This window comes from Podarcis filfolensis (assembly GCF_964270895.1).
Source record: "Podarcis filfolensis genome assembly, chromosome: 8".
In the NCBI taxonomy this organism is placed as follows: domain Eukaryota; kingdom Metazoa; phylum Chordata; class Lepidosauria; order Squamata; family Lacertidae; genus Podarcis; species Podarcis filfolensis.
The window spans coordinates 82755460-82775149 of record NC_139611.1 but is presented as its reverse complement, the minus strand read 5'-3'; the positions used below and the strand labels follow the sequence as shown (position 1 = coordinate 82775149).

At 51.9% G+C, this 19690-nt stretch overlaps 1 protein-coding gene and 1 long non-coding RNA gene across 2 annotated transcripts in view; one reads left to right on the top strand and one right to left on the bottom strand.

Moving 5' to 3' along the window:
- Positions 1-357: 357 nt before the first annotated feature.
- The window catches only part of LOC310768107 (uncharacterized protein), a gene marked incomplete at its 5' end in the record, with an annotated part of 57390 nt that continues 38057 nt past the window's right edge, over positions 358-19690 (top strand). Inside the window, 2 exons of the mRNA XM_083625817.1 lie at positions 358-780; positions 5234-5536. Of these exons, the coding sequence (XP_083481943.1) occupies positions 358-780; positions 5234-5536 (726 nt within the window). The remainder of the gene's footprint in view (positions 781-5233; positions 5537-19690) is intronic.
- On the bottom strand, positions 5860-7881 carry LOC310769245. The gene is made up of 2 exons (XR_014551568.1): positions 7489-7881; positions 5860-6388 (listed from the first exon to the last, which is right to left on the bottom strand). It is a non-coding gene; the product is annotated as an uncharacterized lncRNA (long non-coding RNA).

Genomic DNA, 19690 nt, shown 5'->3' with positions numbered 1-19690 from the left:
GCGCTTCCTGAACGCAAACTGGCCCCGCGCGCGTTTCTTCTTAACCACGAGAACTAGCGCCTTAGCTTTTCGTTTTGGAGGAAGGGCTACAGCCGTGTGCGCGCAGGGCTGGGGCAGTCCCTCGCCGGAAACCCCGGAGAGGAGCTGCTGCCGCTGCTGCCGGCCCGTGCAGGCACCCAGGGGCGCGCTGCCGGCCCGAGTCCGCGCGCTCCATCCCTCGCCAGGAGGAGGAGACGCAGCGTTTCTCCGGCTGGCGCGCCCTGGGCGCAATGAACCCCGCGCGCCGCGAAGGAACCGGTTGCTCCTCTTGGCCGGTCCCGGTGCCGCCCCCTCCCTGCCCCGGAGGGTCGGGAAACGATGCTGCTTCTGCCGCCGCGGCCGCCGCCCCCTTGGCTGGGCGGAGGGCCAGGGAAAGTGGCCGGGCGACGAGGCTCCACCCCGGCGCGCGTGATGTCAGGCGGCCCTGCCCAGCGCAGCCAGAGCGCAGCCGGGCGTCTTCGGCAGCAGCAGCGGCAGCAGCGACGGCTCTGGCTCCGGCTCCCGATCCGAATCGGAGCTGCGCTCCCGGGAGGTTGGGCACCGTCGGCGGCGTGGCCTGGGCAGCGAGTCCTGGATGCCCCGCGCTGGGCGACCGGCCAGGGGCTCCCATTGCCGGGGCGCCGCGGCCGAGGGGCAGGGGGCTGCCCGCTACCCACCGCCGCCAGCACAATGAGACGGCGGAGGACCCCTGGCGACGTGCTGTGCACCTTCGTCTTCCTCCTCTGCTACGCGAGGCCCCAGGTGAGACCCCCGCTTCTGGGACACCCACCCGAACCCTTTTGCTGGGTGCCCGGGAGGTGCCCGATTGGGGCACCCAGGCACGCCTCTCCAACACTCGCGGGTGGTGTGGGCGCTTGAAATGGGTGCACCAACCCCACGCTGGGAGAGGCAGGTGCCAACTTTGCCCAGGCATGCCCAAGCCTCTGTTTACCCCAAGTTGAGAGCTGCAGGTTTTGGGTGGTAGGGGTGCCTAGCATTCTCTCTGGGGTGGCATTTGGAGAGAGGCACCATGGCATCCTTTCTCTTTGGCTGGGTGTGGGCACCGCTGGGCGAGAGGCTCGTCGAGGGCTGCTTTGAACCCGTCTCCGGGCTCTCAACCGCCTCCAGGTGCCACTTTGCCCCTGCCAACCTCAGAGAACCCTTTGCGCTCTCGTCTCTGGGCATCGCACCCTGTCCAGAGAGAGAACTGGACGGCGCAATCCCTTTGAGAGCTAGGCGTGGTGTCTTGCTGGCCAGCCACAAGGCGGGGAGCATCAATGCGCCATGTGGAGAGCATGTCTGCACCTCCACACTCGCTCCAGCGCCTGCTTGGTTGGATCCTGAGCTGGTTTTGTGTCTTTGCCCCACAAGCTGCTGAAATGGGGTTGAGAGAGGCGGGCAGGGGGTGTTTTTTCAGGGGGGCGGGGAACAGACTGGGGGAGAGATCTGTGATCATGGGGGGGGGCTCCCTTGCCTGAGTCGACATGCCACCATCTTTGGGGCATCTGGTGACACACCGACTGCTGGGAGTAAGCGCCAGCGAAGGCACCATGCGCCGGATCGTTCTCTCAGTTTGCTTGATATACCGGTTGAGCAACAACTTTCTGCCTCCCCCTCTAAAAAAACGCCGGGATTTGTAGTTTGACGAGGCAGCTAGATTGCTCTGTTATTAGATATTTTCCCAGGCGCCCCCTTCCTGTCACAGAACTACAGTTCCCCCAGTTTCCAGTCCCAGAAGGAGGAGGAAGGAACCTGGTTAAACTGGTTAGGTGTGGATGCATCTCTTTGGTGTTGAACCAGCCTCAGCCCCCAGGGTAGCTCTGGCACTGGATCAGACCCTGCTGTACTGGGCTTCCGTTTGCAGCTGGGACGTTTGTTTGCAGGATCCTAGAGGGTCCTATCTGCCCCCCCCCGCTCCCTTCCAAGGAACCTGCAGGATGAAGCTCCTGCGACCTCGCCGTGTTTCCCCCGCCGCCACCAACCGGGGGGGGGGGGTGAGAAGAGGGCATGCGATCTTGCTTTTGGTTCGACTGCTGCTGTGCTGTGTGGCAGTTTGGCAGCTGCTCTGCTCCACCCCAGAGTCAGCTGCATCTCTGGGCTGGGAGGGAAGCAGTCACCCCATCCCAGAGGCAGCTTTGAGTCAAGCTCGCCCCACGACTGGCAGCATCTCAGAAGTCAGAGCGGGTTAGGGAGGCACAGCTGGCCGAGCCTTTTCAGGCAGTGAGGTTTGGGCGCCATTAAGAGGCAGATCTGAGGGCCCTGATCCTTTGATCAGGTCTTCTGTAGAAGCCGCATGGAAAGTGGACCGTGTGGGAGCCCCTAATATCATCTGCGGGGGGCGCTATAGTTGGATCAGGGCAAAGGGCTGTCTATTCCAACATCCTATGGCCAACCAGATTTTGTTTCCTAGAACTGTAGAGTTGAAAGGGACCCCGGGGTCATCTAGTCCAACCCCCTGCAATGCAGGAATATTTTGCCCAACGTGGGACTCGAACCCACAACCCAGAGATTAAGAGCCTCTCCCAACTGAGTTATCCCAGGCGGTTTGTTTTCTACCCTTCCTCTCCTCCAAGGAACTTAAGGTGGCATGCATGGTTCAGCCCTGTCCTCAGTTTATCCCTGCAACAACCTGGGAAGGTAGGTTCGGCTGAGAGGCAGTGACTGGCCCAAGGCCAGGCATTGGGTTCCCAGTCACTAAGTGGGGATTTGAACCCAGGTCTCCCAGATCCTAGTCCAACACTCTAACCCAGGGGTCAGCAACCTTTTTCAGCCGTGGGCCGGTCCACTGTCCCTCAGACCATGTGGGGGGCCAGACTATATTTTTTTTTGGGGGGGGGAATGAACGAATTCTTATGCCCCACAAATAACCCAGAGATGCATTTTAAATAAAAGCGCACCTTCTACTCATGTAAAAACGCTCTGATTCCTGGACCATCTGCGGGCCGGATTTAGAGGGCGAATGGGCCTCATCCGGCCCCCGGGCCTTGGGTTGCCTACCCCTGCTCTAACCACTGCACCCCGCTGTCTCCCTGGGCCCACCTCCCGTTGTGCAAGAGCACTTGCGTGCCTCCTGTTTCACTTCGGCGGAATGGGAACTTCCCGGTGGATTGGGTCCCGTGGTGCTTGGCATGGAGGCGGGGCGCTCTGTGGATTTCGCACCTGGGGCGCCTGCTGCTGGCTCGGGTTCGATTTCCTTGTTCAGACACGAAACAAAAGGCTGGCAGGGTTGGTGCGTCTGTGTGTGTGTGTTTTTGAGAGAAAAGCTTCCTTTCTTGCCGCTGCAAATGTTCCGGAGGCCGCAGAGTCCTGTGGGGAGCTGGCAAGGGCCGGGTGGGCTGGACCAGGTGGGCAGCAGCCCTCCTCCCGCTGGTGGCATTTGGCATCCCTGTGGCTCCACATCTGGCGGGCGCAAAGGGCAGAATGAGGAGCCTCCCTGCCCGTAGGGCTCTCTGCAGGAGAGGGGGGCAGGGGTGAGATCCTGTCTGCTGCGATTCCAGTAACGCCCAGTATCCCCCTAGGGAAGATGGATTTCCTCATTGGGGAGGGCAGGGGACGGATCCGGCCTCCCCAGCTACGAGCGGGGAAGGAGGTGGGGGACATTTTGACCCCCTGCCCCCAGCGGGCAACACTCTCCCTTCCGACGAAAATACATTAATTCTTAGTAGCAGTTTCGTAAGTGGGGATTTCGGGGTTGGGCGTTAAATTCTTGGGGCTCTTGCCCCTCCCTGAGTAGAAATCATGCCCCCAGACCTGGTTACCTTGGCCTGGGATCGGGGCCCACCCAACCTGAAGGACCTGCTTTGACCTCGCAGTGTGACGTGTGCAATAATGGAAAGGGTGCCTCTGAACATGTGCAGAGTTCGTTTCCCTATCCACAGCCAAAGATGTGCACCTGGTGTTCCCAGTCTGAGACTGAGGTTTCTCTGCAAGCTCTTTCTTTTTAGTGGGTTCCCCTGAGCATGCGCAGATGTTCCTTTGCCAGGGAACAGGCCACAAGGGCAAGCTTGGAAATTTCGGCCGCGTGTGAGGTTTGTGACACTGTGAATGGAACACCTGGGCGGGCTTCTTTCCAGCAAAGGAGCACCTCTCTGCACGTGCTCAGGGACCGCACAGCCATAGCTGTTTGGGTGGCTGTGCATAAGGAGATGCACTCCACATATGCTCAGATACACCATTTCCGTGATTATGCGTAGCTTAACAATCAAGCCTTGGCACTCGAGACTGGATAGCTCAGTCGGTAGAGCATAAGGCTCTTAATCTCGGGGCTGTGGGTTCGAGTCCCGTGCTGGGTGAAATATTGCAATGCTGGGAGTTCGATTAGGTGACCCTCGTTGTTCCTTCCAACTATACATTTCTGTGAATCTATGGAACAGGTTCTGGGGCCCGGCTCTGATTCACAGCCAGCCCTGATCCTGAGCCAGGATAGCCAGATCTAGGTGCATAATTTCTGCTTTGTGTGTATGTGAAAATCCCCAAAAATTCCAGACAACTTGCGATGTGGGTGGGTGGGTAGGGAGAAGGGCAGCACCTTTCAGAACATGAAAACGAAAAATATTTTGCCCAAAGGCATTTGGCCTTGCTGCTGTTGACAGCATCAGAACTCTGGATGCGGCCGATCTTTTGGGTCTGAAATCACTGAAATCCGAAATCACTGTCAGACCAGGAGGACAGATTCGGATGCCAGTTTTTGGTTGGAGTTTAGCACTGGCTGAGCGGTGGACAGTACAGGATGAAATTTGATTTCAATGGCATTGAGTACTTTCGCAGCCTCATATTAAGTCTCCCCCAGATATACTGTGCTGATTTTTTGTACTTTCAATTTTTTATTTTATCGATTCATTTGATTTACTTCAATTTTTTTTTTTAATGACAAGTGTGCCTCTTTCCTAAGAACACAGGAAGAGTTTTGCAGGATCAGGCTAATGGCCCTTTTAGCCCAGCATCCTGTTCTCACAGGGGCCAACCAGACACCTGTGGCAAAACAGCCGCCAGGATTCGAACACAAGACCCCTCTCTCTCCCCTCCTGTGGTTTCCAGCAACAGGCCTTGAGAAACATTGCTGCCTCCAGCCTTGAAGGCCAGGGGTCTCGATGGATTTGTCTACCACCCTCTTTCAAAGCTGCCCAAATTGGGGGCCGCCGCTGCCTCCTGTAGCAATGAGTTCCGTGGTTCAACCGTCCCAATCTCTCCTCTCTTTCTTCTCTGCCCCTTCCAGGTCTCCGAGGCGGCAGGAACCTTTGAGCTGCAGATCCGCTTTGCCCGCAACGAGAAAGGGGTGCTGGCTGACGGGCGGTGCTGCCGCGGGGGCCTGGATCCGCCGTGCCCCGTGGCGCAGCAATGCCATGCCTTCTTCCGGGTCTGCCTCAAGGAATACCAGCTGCGGGCTCTGCCCGGGGGGCCCTGCGTGCTGGGGGCCGCCACCACACCCGTCCTAGGGGGCAATGTCTTCTCCACCACTCACCAGAAGAAGAGCGATCACGCTGGCAGGGTGGTGATCCCGTTTGATTTTGCCTGGCCGGTAAGGTGGATTCGGGGTCCTTCTCTTGGTGGGTAGGTGGGTGGCAGGTGTGGGTGCCACTAAGAGGGGAGCTTGCGAATTCCTCCGGGGGGGGGGGGAATAAGCGCCAGAGCTTAAGGAAGCTGGCAGCTACAGCCCTCTGACTTAGATGCCCTGGCTCAGTGGTGACGGGGGGAATGGCATTCTGCACATGCTCAGGGGCTCTCTTCACTTCGCTAGGGTGCCAGATCTTCAGGTCTGACCTGAAGTCTGCCCTCTCCCCCTTCCAGGTGGGCAAGAGTGGCTTTAATTTAAATAGCGCTGCACTGTTTTCACTATTTGTATTTAACAGAACTGTTTTAATTCTGATATAGTTCAATTGCTTTTCAGCTATTGCCTTCTGTAGGTTGCTAGCCTTCTGTGTTTTGTTGTTTTGATTTGTGTGAGCCGGCTTGAGTCTGGGGAAAAGGCGGGATATAAATAAATATAATAACAATTAATAATAATATTTTTTAAAAAATTAAGAAGACTGTGCATGCGGTTTACAAGCTTCACCCTAGCGGGAGCTGGCTACAAATTATCGCATAGATGCTCTGGGGAATGTTTCCCCCTCTCCTCCCTTCTCCCAATTAACTTCCGTCTCCACGGTCTACCTTGTGACATCACTAGGGCCTCCCCTCGTGACATCACCAGGGGCCGCCCCCAGGTCTCTGTTTTGGGCCCTGAAACCTGAAGCCCAGTTCCCTGTCATTCTCCTCACTAGGTAACATTCCCCTTCCGGAGCTGAGAATACAACCAGGCGTCTTGTCAGCCATTTCCCCTTGACTGGGAAGCAGCACAAACTCATTCCAGGCACTGCTCTGACTTCACAACCTAAGGCATAGGAAGAGGTGCAGACAAAGAGAGAAATGCCTGGATTAACTGAAGCCGGTGTGCAAGCTTCAGTGTTTCACAGAACGCTTTGGCACGTTGCGTCAGGGATGGCGCAGAGCTCTGTGAAACCCAGAAGCTTGCATACTCTCCCCTCCCCCTGCTGTCTTAAGTCTATCCAATTGCAAACCATTTCCATTCACCCCACAAAAATCTCCCTTTGAAGGGTGGCGATATTTTGGAGGGGTGGGTGTTAACCTCTGAAATCGGAGCCAGCTTCTTTTGCTAGCGTGGGACCCAGGTGTTCTTGGCGAGGGGCCGAGGGGGAGGGAACAGGAGAGAGCCAGGGGAGAGGAGAGCCAGATGGACTTTGCTTCGACTCTCTTTTCCCCTGGGGGAACTGAGGCAGATGCAATATCTCACTTGGCCAATCAACTGGGCAAGGCAGCTCCTGTACAAACTGTCTGCCTAGTGATTTATTGATTTCCGGAGCTTTTATCCGGCTGCCTCCGATGCCAAAGACACAGAGATAGGTGTGTGTGTTTGTGTGTGCGTTCCATTTCCTCATTCTAATTAATTAGGTCTCCGATTATATTAGCCCGGTGGGAAATGGGGGGAAGATTCTGAGAAGAGGGAACCCCGTTCCTTGCCCTTCACCCCCAAATGCCTGCAGGAGGTGGGAAAGTTTCAATTTCGAAAATCTCAGTTTCGTTGTTTTGTATGGGGCGATGACAATAAAGATTATCGTATCGTAAAGGATAGGGTTGGTCCTAACATCAGGACCCCCAGGACCTGGGAAGACTCCTGTTCCTTTTGTGATTATATGTTGGAAGGGGGAATTCTGCCATTTGCAGCTTCTCCCCTCACAGAAACACAGGGAGGGCAAAAATTGCATCCTGGCCAAGTTCTCCCAAGCTGTTCTTAACAGCAGAAGAACCTGCAAAGACCTGGATGTGGCAACCCTTGTTTTCAAAGTCAAGACCTGCAGACGGTTGCTAGGGGGGGGGGGGGGGAAACGCCTTCTTGGCTCCCCACCCACCCGCTCTCCCTTTCAGATTCTGTCTTGAAAGGGTGAAAATATAGGGTGTGGATCCGCTCCTAACCTGGAGCAATCTTTGCTCTCTGCCTCTACCAGATCCAGATCTGGTGTCGGGTGTGGTCCTCCTTGTTTTCCAAAAAGAACGTTGACGCTCATGCCTGGCCTGCCGGATAGGGAAGAGACGCTCTGCACGTGTTCAGAGGTACTCTTCTCTATATGAGTAGCCGTTTAAGTATTCCGTGGTGGGGAGCTGCTATTTGAAACAGGTCCCGGGGCTAAGGAACACCCCCTCCCCAGCACATTGTGGCTCAAGCGACGGGTTGGGTGGGTGCCAGGACAGATTTCCCAGCGTTTATGGATGCGGCTGCTTCTGTTGACATCCCCTCTCTCGTGAGAATCGAATGTAACCCATAACAACTTGTTTTGGTGGGACAGGATCTGCTAGACCTGTCTTTTAGTTGTACAGTGGTACCTCGGGTTAAGTACTTATTTCGTTCCGGAGGTCCGTTCTTAACCTGAAACTGTTCTTAACCTGAAGCACCACTTTAGCTAATGGGGCCTCCTGCTGCTGCCGCGCCACCAGAGAACGATTTCTGTTCTCATCCTGAAGCAAAGTTCTTAACCCAAGGTACTATCTCTGGGTTAGCGGAGTCTGTAACCTGAAGCGTATGTAACCTGAAGCGTCTGTAACCCGAGGTACCACTGCATCAATGTGTTTGCTTGTTGAGGTTTCCATTGATTCTGTTCATTGTAACTGATTTCTGCTGTGCTTGCAAGTTGCTTCGAGTCATTTTTATGAGCAAAGCAGCTAATAATAATAATAATAATAATTTGATGTGGCAAATGGGTGCCCTCTCAGTCCTCTTTTACCAAGAGGATTCCTTCGTTGCAGGGGGTTCGACTAGATGACTCTTGAGGTCCCAACTCTATGATTCTACAAAGAGGATGCTAGCCACCTGCAGCTCTTTAAAGCCCTGGTATTAAAAACAAGAAGGGATGTGGGTGGCGCCGTGGGTTAAACCACAGAGCCTAGGGCTTGCTGATCAGAAGGTTGGCGGTTCGAAGCTCCTGTTGCTCGGTCCCTGCTCCTACCAACCTAGCAGTTCGAAAGCACCTCAAAGTGCAAGTAGATAAATAGGTACCACTCTGGCGGGAAGGTGTGCTGCTCTGGTTCACCAGAAGCGGCTTAGTCATGCTGGCCACATGACCCGGAAGCTGTACGCCGGCTCCCTCGGCCAGTAAAGCGAGATGAGCGCCGCAACCCCAGAGTCATCCGCGACTGGCCCTAATGGTCAGGGGTACCTTTACCTTTACGTGGGCATAGGCTTGCAGCCTTAAGCAAATGCCCTACCAGATCGGGCCAATGGCTCACCTGGGAAACCAGAAAGCAGGACTTGAACACAGGATCACTCTCCTCTCTCCTGCGATCTTCAGCAGAAGCATTACTGCCTCCATCCATGAGAGCACAGCCACTGATACCCTTCCCCCTCCATGAATTTGCCTAATGTTCTTTTAAAGCCATCCAACTTGGTGGCTATTGCTGACTGGTGGCAGTGAGTTCCAGAGTTTAATTCTGTGTGCTGTTCCTCATGCACCTTCCAGCTGCCCTGGTATGTTTTGAGCTGTTGATAACCTATTGGAGGACAACATCTTTTCCCCCCTGCATATCTCCTTGAGCCAAAAACCATGAGCCTCTTAGGGCAATCGTTTTTGCAGAAGGTAGTTCTCTCTTCCAAAGGTTGTCGCTGCAGTGGTCAGAGTTAGCAAGCTTCGAATCCCCCACTCAGACATGAAGCTCACTGGGTGACCTCGGGCCAATCTCCATCTCTCAGTCTAACCTACCTCACAGGGTTGTTGCGAGGATGAAATGAGGGAAGAGAACCATGTACACCACCTTGAGATCCTTGGACAATAAAGGTGGAAGGAGGAGCAGGAACCCTAATCTAGGACAGCAGGCCAAATGGGCACCACCCAGACTGCTTGCATTTCTGTTTATAAATTTGAGTATTTCTAAATTTTCAGCTATGCATAAAAATTATGCAAATCTCTTTTAGCCTTTTTTTAAAAATACAAATCTTTTTTCGGCAATGCGTTAAGTGGCCACCCTGGTGGAAGACCAACATTTGCAGAGTAAATTAATACAAAGCACAGATGGCAGAATTTGGCTTTCGGCTTGAGCAGTGAAATCTACAAGACGCATGTCCTTCTTTTCGCAAGTGGCGCCGAAGAACTTGTCTGCGTTCGTCCTCAGGAGCGGCTCAAAGTTTAAGGGTGCTTTGTCTCAGCTGAAGTAGAATCATACGAGTTGGACGGGACCCCAAGAGTTATCCAGTCCAACCTTCTGTGATGCAGGAATCCTGATCACAGCCATCCCTGGGTTGACTCGAACCACCAACCTTCTGGTTAACAGCCGGACACAACTAAGCCATTGTGCCAGAGGATTAGGGCTGCTCCCTTGGTGCTTTTTGTCCATGGGCCCTGGCACTCTTACCTGGCGGCGGTGGGTAGAGGGGCACCTACCCACCTTTTAAATATCCCACAATGCCCTGGAACGTGGCTAAGTCCAGGGCATTCTGGGAAATTAAAATGGCAGCTAGAGGCTTGGGATTCCCAGCACTGCTTGCTGGTGGGGAGAACGGAAAGCTAAAGGGCACAGAGTGCGAGGTCTCCAACAACAAATGCCCAAGGATGCCAGATTCTGGCGCCAGCCTTGCTTGTGCCAGCAAACCTTTGGCACAGCCCTGACCCCAGACAGGTATTTCCAAAGCGATTTCCGCCATCCGCTCGGAGAAGGGAAAATGAGAGGCAGATGGACGGAGCGGAATATACAAGCCAGCGGAAGCTTTTAACCCAGAGCCAAAGCATCCCACCCACTTAGCCGCCGTGCCCTTGCGGCGGGGAAAGGCATCTGGGGCGGGCCCCATAGAGTCAAAGGTCATCAGTGCTCCGTGACCTTTCCCAGGGCCGGAGGAGAGGAATGGCTGGGCTTTCCTCGCTCTCGCTGCCTTTCCAAAGCCAGGTGGACCTTTTAAAAGGAACAAAACAGAAAGGGCAGACCAGCCTGTACAAACAGAGATCGCGTCCCAAAAAAGCATCAGTAGGGTGTGCTGGAGGCCAGTTGAAAAGCTTCGACCCCGGCATTTGAAAAGAACACTTTTCATCAGGTTAAAAGGAGCAAAAGAAAACGCTCTCTGCCCATTCACTGGGGAGGAGGTCTTTCCCCCGATTTGGATGACATTAAGGGACATTTCGGTGTGGATAAAAATAAGAGGCCTCAGAATTTTCAGAGAAAATCAACACACACTTTGTTTTTAATAGGTAAAGGTAAAGGGACCCCTGACCGTTAGGTCCAGTCATGGCCGACTCTGGGGTTGCGGCGCTCATCTCGCTTTACTGGCCGAGGGAGCCGGCGTACAGCTTCCAGGTCATGTGGCCAGCATGACTAAGCCGCTTCTGGCAAACCAGAACAGCACACAGAAACGCCGTTTACCTTCCCGCCGGAGCGGTACCTATTTATCCACTTGCACTTTGTGCTTTCGAACTGCCAACCTTTTAATCAGCAAGCCCTAGGCTCTGTGGTTTAACCCACAGCGCCACCCGCATCCCCTATGCCCACTTACCTGAGAATTAGTCCCATGGGACTTGAAGAGACCTACTTTTGAGTAAGCGTGCGTAAGTTTGTGTCGCTCATCATTAAAGCTTTTCTCCAGGTGAGGGATAGAGAGTCAGGTGAGCTGTTCCTCACAATCACATATCCTCCAACCTTTCTCTGAATAAAATAGGGACATCCCATTCCGTACCTTCCGACATTTCTCCAGTGAATGTAGAGACATCTCCCTCCCAACATTTCTTTGATGAGAATAGGGACGTCCTAAGGAAAAAAAGGGACGCGGGTGGCGCTGTGGGTTAAACCACAGAGCCTAGGGATTGCTGATCAGAAGGTCAGCGGTTTGAATCCCCGCGACAGGGTGAGCTCCCGTTGCTTGGACCCTGCTCCTGCCAACCTAGCAGTTCGAAAGCACGTCAAAGTGCAAGTAGATAAATAGGTACCACTCCAGTGGGAAGGTAAATGGCGTTTCCGTGCGCTGCTCTGGTTCGCCAGAAGCGGCTTAGTCATGCTGGCCACATGACCCGGAAGCTGTACGCCGGCTCCCTCGGCCAGTAAAGCGAGATGAGCGCCGCAACCCCAGAGTCGGCCACGACTGGACCTAATGGTCAGGGGTCCCTTTACCTTTAAGGGAAAACAGGACATTCCAGGATCAAATCAGAAACCGGGACGACATCTGTATATACAGGACTGTCCCTAGAAAATAGGGACACTTGGAGGGTCTGTAATCACCCCCTCAACAAGCCAGGGATTCTCATCACCCCCCCTCAAAAAAACCAGGATTCTTTGCAGGACTCTGCAATAGTTAAAGTGGTATCAAAGCAATATTTGTTCATGGTGCTGCGATCTCACTCTGACGCAGAGCCAGGCCTGTGAGCTCAGTGTGGTGAGGAGCTCCTAGCCATGTGCAGAGTGCTGCACCCTTGTTCTTGAATAACCGCCCTGCCACGCCTGCCCACAGCCTCTGAAGGGTTGCATTTCAGAAGGTGGAAATGATCTTGCTAGATGCGATGCAAGATCTCCGTGCGCAGCGGAAAGGTGAGCCTATAATGTGGCCGTTTTGATATTCTCTTTCTTTCTCTCTCTCCCTCCCAGGGGATTTCCAGAGCTGGGAGGGCAAAGAAGGGTTGGAATTCCTCCTCCTCCTTCTCTCCCCCCCCCCAGCTCTTTGTGTTATTCTGCCCATCCCTCTGGGGTGGGGGGAGGCAGAGAAGAGGAGCGAGATCTGGAGATAAATAACTTAATTAAAGTCTCTCTCCTTAATTGATGCAAAGTCACTTTCCTCGCCTCCTCCCCAGATGACGGCTTAATTCTCCTCAGCAGCGCTCTGGGTCTGCCGGGCAAAGCTCTGCAGGTGGAGACCTGGGCAAATTTCGGGGTCTGGGTTTTCTGTGGGTCAAACCCACATCCTCCTGTGAATTTTTTTGAGGCAGACCTGTGAGGACTGGTTTGCCCCCTCAAGTTGTTTCCTCTAAGCCAGGCGATTCAGCTGAGGTTTCCTGAAGGCAGAGGAAAAATATTGCTTGCCTCCCACATGTCTTCCAAGTTTAAGGACTGGAAACTTAAAATATATAAATATTTATTGATTTTTCAAAACAAAACAAAACACCACTTCCTGTCCCACCCACCTTCCACGGTTTCCATATCTGCCCTTAAACGCTGCATATTTCATATATAATATTCAATACATCCATCCTAACCTTTTTAATCTTAATAATTAGAAGGACTAGAAACTTGATTTAGGAGATTTGAGAGCCAAGGCAAGCAGGGTGGGAAGTTTCAAGAGATTTTTGATACCACATAATGTAGCTTGGCAAGGCTGCGGTAAAACAGACCAGAGGAAGACCATGTTCATACTATAAATTTAAAGCGCTTTGATTCCGCTCTGGACAGCTGTGACTTCCTGCAAAAACCCCTGGGAGTTGTTTGGGGTGCTGAGTTATAAGGAGACCCCCCCATTCCCCTCCCAGAGCTACAGTTCCCAGAGTTCCCTGTAAAAGAGGGGTTGATGGTTAAACCACTCTGGGAATGTTAGTTCTGGGAGGGGAATTAGGAGGTCTCCATACAACTCTCTGCATCCTTACATTTCCCCCCCTAATATATTGTTGGAAGCCTCCCACAGTGGCTGGGGGCAGCCTATTCGGATGGGTGGCAAGAAATAATAAAATTATCATCAACAACATCTGCCCAGACACTGAGGTCCAGCGCCAAGGGCCTTCTGGCGGTTCCCTCACTGTGAGAAGCCAAGTTACAGGGAACCAGGCAGAGGGCCTTCTCGGTGGTGGCACCCGCCCTGTGGAACGCCCTCCCATCAGATGTCAAAGAGAAAACAACCAGCAGATTTTTAGAAGACATCTGAAGGCACCCCTGTTTAGGGAAGCTTTTAATGTTTAATAGGTTATTGTATTTTAATATTTTGTTGGAAGCCGCCCAGAGTGGCCGTGGAAACAAAGCCAGATGGGCGGGGTATAAATAAATTATTATTATTATTATTATTATTATTATTATTATCATCATCATCATCAGGGCTTTTTTTCAGCTGGAACTCAGTTCCAGCACCTCTCAGGTGGACTCCATTGCCGTTATAAGTAAAGTGTTTTGGCACCTATTTTTTCTAGAAAAACAGCACTGATTATTATTATTATTATTAAACTACAGCTCCCAGAATCCTTTGGGGGAAGCCATGACTCTTTAGAGTGGGATCAGAGTGCTTTATATGTACATTGCGAATGTGGCCTAACACTGAGTGTTTGGATTTAGCATGTGGGGGGTTTAAACTGGGTGGGGGCGGTGTCCAGATTCAATTTAAGGTTAAAACCTTTATTTCATAACACACCCACAGAACATTAGAAAATGACTCCCAGTGCCTGGCATGCAGGGAGCCCTTTACAGAGGAGGTAGGACAAGCCATGCATAGCCTTATCCTCTGCGAATTTCCCTGATCCTCTTTCAAAGCCATCCAAGGCCATCTTTGCCTCTAGTGGGAGGGAGTTCCATAGTTTAACCACACTCTTGGCTGCAGAAGGACTTTCTTTTGTCTGCCTTGAGTTCCAGGAAATCACACCTTGTGGCTCGGAAAACCTTCCTGCTGATTTTTCTGCCAGCTCAGCGGTGAGGAGGTTGGCTCAGACCCCAGTTCTCCCAACAGCCCCAGCGGAAAGGAAGCGAGAAGAGTTTAGAGAACAGGCGAGGGGGTGGAAGTTTATAAAACCAGGCGGGACAGAGGAAAGTTTTTCTGGAACTGGTGGACGTCCAGCGAGCCGGAGATACAAGAAAGGACTTCTTCATCCAGCGCATAGACTGTGGAACTTACTGTCACCAGAGACTGCGATGCCACCGACTTGGGTGGCTTTAAAAGAGGGCTGGATGAGAAGCCTGTGATGGCTTCTAGCCACGATGGCTCTCTCTCCTGCCGCCACAGTCAGAGGCATCAAAGTTGCTGGTTCGAATCTTCAGTTCGAATTCTGAATGCTGATTGCTGGTTTCCAACAAGCTGGTGTGAGAACAGGATTCTGGATGAGATGGGCCATTGGCTCTTACGTTCTAAGAGTCCAAGCCCCCCCAAATTTCCTCGGGTTAAAAAAAAGGGACATCCTACTCCATAATAATAATAATAATAATAATAATAATAATAATAATAATATTTTTATTATTATTTATACGCCGCCCATCTGACTGGGTGGCCCTGCCATTCTGGACCGCTTCCAACATATATAAAGCATAATAAAACATTAAACAACTTCCCCATGCAGGGCTGCTTTCAGATATCTTCCAAAGCAGGCGTCCCCAACCTTCGGCCCTCCAGATGTTTTGGACTACAATTCCCATCATCCCTGACCACCTGTCCTGTTAGCGAGGGATCATGGGAGTTGTAGGCAACAACATCTGGAGGGCCGAAGGTTGGGGATGCGTGTTCTAAAGGTTGTATATTTACTTATCTCCTTGGCTCAGGGATCGCATGACTCTATACTCTCCAACATTTCTTCGCTGAAAATAGGGACAGCCTAAGGAAAAGCAAGGTGATGTCTCTAAAAAGTAGAGACATCACCTTGCCAACAAAGGTCCGTATAGTAAAAGCTATGGCTTTCCCCGTAGTGATGTATGGAAGTGAGAGCTGGACCATAAAGAAGGCTGATCGCTGAAGAATTGATGCTTTTGAATTCTGGTGCTGGAGGAGACTCTTGAGAGTCCCATGGACTGCAAGAAGATCAAACGTATCCATTCTTAAGGAAATCAGCCCTGAGTGCTCACTGGAAGGACAGATCCTGAAGCTGAGGCTCCAATACTTTGGCCACCTCATGAGAAGAGAAGACTCCCTGGAAAAGACCCTGATGTTGGAAAAGATGGAGGGCACAAGGAGAAGGGGATGGCAGAGGACAAGATGGTTGGACAGTGTTCTCGAAGCTCCCAGCATGAGATTGACCAAACTGCGGGAGGCAGTGGAAGACAGGAGGGCCTGGCGTGCTCTGGTCCAGGGGGTCACGAGGAGTCGGACACGACTAAACGACTAAACAACAACAACAAACAAGGAAAAGCGGGACATTTTGGGATCAAATCAGAAACTGGGATGGCTTCTGTTAACTCAGGACTGTCCCTGGGAAACAGAAACACATGGAGAGCAGGGAGGTGGCCCCACGGATTTTATGGGACTACAACTTTCAGCATCTCTGAGCACTGGCTTGGCTGGCGGGCAGGAGATGGAAACACAACAACAATGCCCTGGGTGGTTTTTGTTAGATGTTTCTCCCCGTGCTGACCTGCTCTGTCAGGTCCCAGGCCAGCGAGCTGAAACCTAACCAACTGGCTCACAGCCTGAGGCCAACAGCTAGGTCTTGGGTTCGACTCTGCACACACAAACACGCGCACACTCGCTCCCAAGGATTCCAGTAAGCCGGAGCCGAGACTGTGCTGAGCACTGAAAAGTTCTAATTGCATTTAATAAATAGGAATGCATTCATTTAAATGGATCGTACGATGGTATGCATTTAAATATTCAAATGTTTCGTAGGGTAATAAATAAAGAGTAGCAACAGAGCCGTCTGCAAACGTGGCGTTTTGCAAAGAATGAGAAAGCAGGGGCCGGGAACGACACAGAGAAAATGGGGTAAAATAGTGGAATAATAATAATAATTATTATTATTTATACCAGGGGTAGGCAACCTAAGGCCCGGGGGCCGGATGTGGCCCAAGCACCTTCTCAATCCGGTCCGCGGACGGTCCGGGAATCAGCGTATTTTTACATGAGGTTGAATCCTGATAATACAGAAGTACTGTTTTGGGGGGACAGGGGGCGGGCTGGTGTGGGGGACTCCCTGGTCCTGAATGGGGTAACTGTGCCCCTGAAGGACCAGGTGCACAGCCTGGGAGTCATTTTGGACTCACAGCTGTCCATGGAGGCGCAGGTCAATTCTGTATCTAGGGCAGCTGTTCATCAGCTCCATCTGGTACGCCGGATGAGACCCTACCTGCCCGCAGACTGCCTTTCCAGAGTAGTGCATGCTCTGGTTATCTCCTGCTTGGACTACTGCCATGCGCTCTACGTGGGGCTACCTTTGAAGGTGACCTGGAAACTACAACTAATCCAGAATGCGGCAGCTAGACTGGTGACTGGGAGTGGCCGCCGGGACCACATAACCTACATTGGCTCCCAGTATGTTTCCGAGCACAATTCAAAGTGTTGGTGCTGACCTTTAAAGCCCTAAACGGCCTCGGTCCTGTATACCTGAAGAAGTGTCTCCACCCCCATAGTTCAGCCCAGACAATGAGGTCCAGCGCCAAGGGCCTTCTGGCGGTTCCCTCACTGCGAGAAGCAAAGCTACAGGGAACCAGACAGAGGGCCTTCTCGGTAGTGGTGCCCACCCTGTGGAACGCCCTCCCATCAGATGTCAAAGAGATAAACAACTACCAAACTTTTAGAAGACATCTGAAGGCAGCCCTGTTTTGGGAAGTTTTTAATGTTTGATGTTTTATTGTGTTTTTAACATTCTGTTGGAAGTCGCCCAGAGTGGCTGGGGAAACTCAGCCAGATGGGTGGGGTATAAATAATAAATTATTATTATTATTATTATTATTATTATTATTATTATTATTATTAGTAGTAGTAGTAGTAGTAGTAGTAGTAGAATGTGTCCTTTTATTTAAAATGCATCTCTGGGTTTATTTGTGGGGCATAGGAATTCATTCATTCACTGCCCCCCCAAATATAGTCTGGCCCCCCACATGGTCTGAGGGACGGTGGACTAGCCCACGCCTGAAAAAGGTTGATGACCCCTGATTTATACCCTACCCATCTGACTGGGTTTCTCCAGCCACTCAGGGCAGCTTCCAACATAATATAAATACACAACTTAAACACCAAGCATTACAAACTTCTCAATACAAGGGAAGGGAAGTTTTTAATGTGTGACATTTTAATGTATTTTTAATTTTTGTTGGAATTATTATTATTATTATTATTAATATAGTGGTACCTCGGGTTACAGACGCTTCAGGTTACAGACGCTTCAGGTTACAGACTCCGCTAACCCAGAAATAGTGCTTCAGGTTAAGAACTTTGCTTCAGGATAAGAACAGAAACCGTACTCCGGTGGCAGAGCGGCAGCGGGAGGCCCCATTAGCTAAAGTGGTGCTTCAGGTTAAGAACAGTTTCAGGTTAAGAACGGACCTCCAGAACGAATTAAGTACTTAACAAGGTACCACTGTATTCTATTACAAGGCTGCCTTCAAATGTCTTTGGAAAGTCAGAGGTGGTTCTTGCAGTTACCTGCATTTAAACTTATGGGGCAGTCCTACTCAGTACATCCCACTGACTTCAGTGGGGCTGCCACCTGAGCAGGTGGGGTTAGGGTTGCAGAGAATGAGGACTTATAGAATCTCAGAATTGTATTGGAAGGGACCCGAGGGTCATCTAGACCAACCCCCTGCAATGCAGGAATCTCAACTAAAGCATCCATGACAGATGGCCGTCCAACCTCTGCTTAGAAACCTCCAAGGAGTGCATTGTGCCACGCTTCCAAGATCAGAGACAGGCTTCTTTGAAGTACCAGTTTCTGGAGAACAAGCTCAGAGCTGGTTGCCCTCACAACAACCCTGTGAGGCAGGCTGCTGGTGCTCCCCTTTCACAGATGGCAAAACTGAGGCTCTGACTTTCCCAAGTTCACAGGGGCTCTCTGGAGCAGAAAAGACTACCATACTTTTCCGTCAATAAGACGCTTCCGTGTATAAGACTACCCCTATTTTAGGGACTCCAATTTAAGAAAATGGGGGGGGGGGAGATGACACAGAGCTGTTGAGCTTTTTTTAGGGGGGGTTGCAAAAAATCACTCACCCACATGCATTGCTAAATCCATCTCCCATCTGTCCCATCGCCGGCAGAGTCGTTGAGCTGTTTTTGGGGGTGGAATTGCGGAAAATCGCTCTCCCGCCGCTAACGATCACAAAGACCCACAGCCGCCAATCAACCGCGTTATTGCCACAGAGACAGCCAATCGCGAACAGCCCTTCACAGACCCACCAATCACCCGCCCCATCGCCACAGAAAATCTCCTGCTCACGGCTGCAACCAAATGTCCCCCCCTTGCGCTACCCATGTATAAGATGAGGGCAAATATGAAAACGAATTTTTAAAGAAAACACCCTAGTCTTATACGTGGGAAAATACGGTAGATCGTTCCTGGCTGCTTAAGGAATATGCAGGCCCTTCGCTCCCATTTGATGCAATGCATCTGAAGAATATTCTAAATTTTGGGGAGCAGGTCCTCGGGGTTCTGTCGAGCCAGAGTAGACCCCCCCACTGAATTGAATGGACCTACATTAATTCCATGGGACGCGGGTGGCGCTGTGGGTTAAACCACAGAGCCTAGGACTTGCAGATCAGAAGGTCGGCGGTTCGAATCCCCGCGACGGGGTGAGCTCCCGTTGCTCGGTCCCTGCTCCTGCCAACCTAGCAGTTCGAAAGCACACCAGACCTAGTAGATAAATAGGTACCGCTCTGGCAGGAAGGTAAACGGCGTTTCCGTGCGCTGCTCTGGTTCGCCAGAAGCGGCTTAGTCATGCTGGCCACATGACCCGGAAGTTGTACGCCGGCTCCCTCGGCCAATAAAGCGAGATGAGCGCCGCAACCCCAGAGTCGGCCATGACTGGACCTAATGGTCAGAGGTCCCTTTACCTTTACCGGAGGGTCTACTCTGAGTAGGAGTCGTGTTGACCACAACCCTCATTGTTTCCTTGCATCTATCAGGTTTCTCAAACGTGGGAAATCTCACGAGACGCATTTCCAAGTCACGGTTTGGGTTGGCTTTCTGTAGAGTGCCCCCCCACCTCGAACTCTGTTTCGACAGATCCGATCCAATTTCAGATCCGAATTCCTGTGTGAACATATTCCATCTGCCCTACCTGCGAGCAAAGCTGGGTTTCCCCGAAAGGGGAGCTGTGGGGGCGATCAGGGCTTGCGACTCTCCCTTTCCTTTTCTGTCTCTCTCTGTGCCAAAACTAGATCTTTGTGTGGGCAGAAGGAATTTGCAAGGAACCTTGCCAATCTCTCTTGAGCACTCTTCCCAGCTTTGGAGTTCTAGTGGTGGTTGAGGGAGTGGTGTCCGAGGGCTACAGCTCAGAGCCAGGGAGACGTTCTCTTGTTTGTCTCCAGATCTCCCCAAGTGCA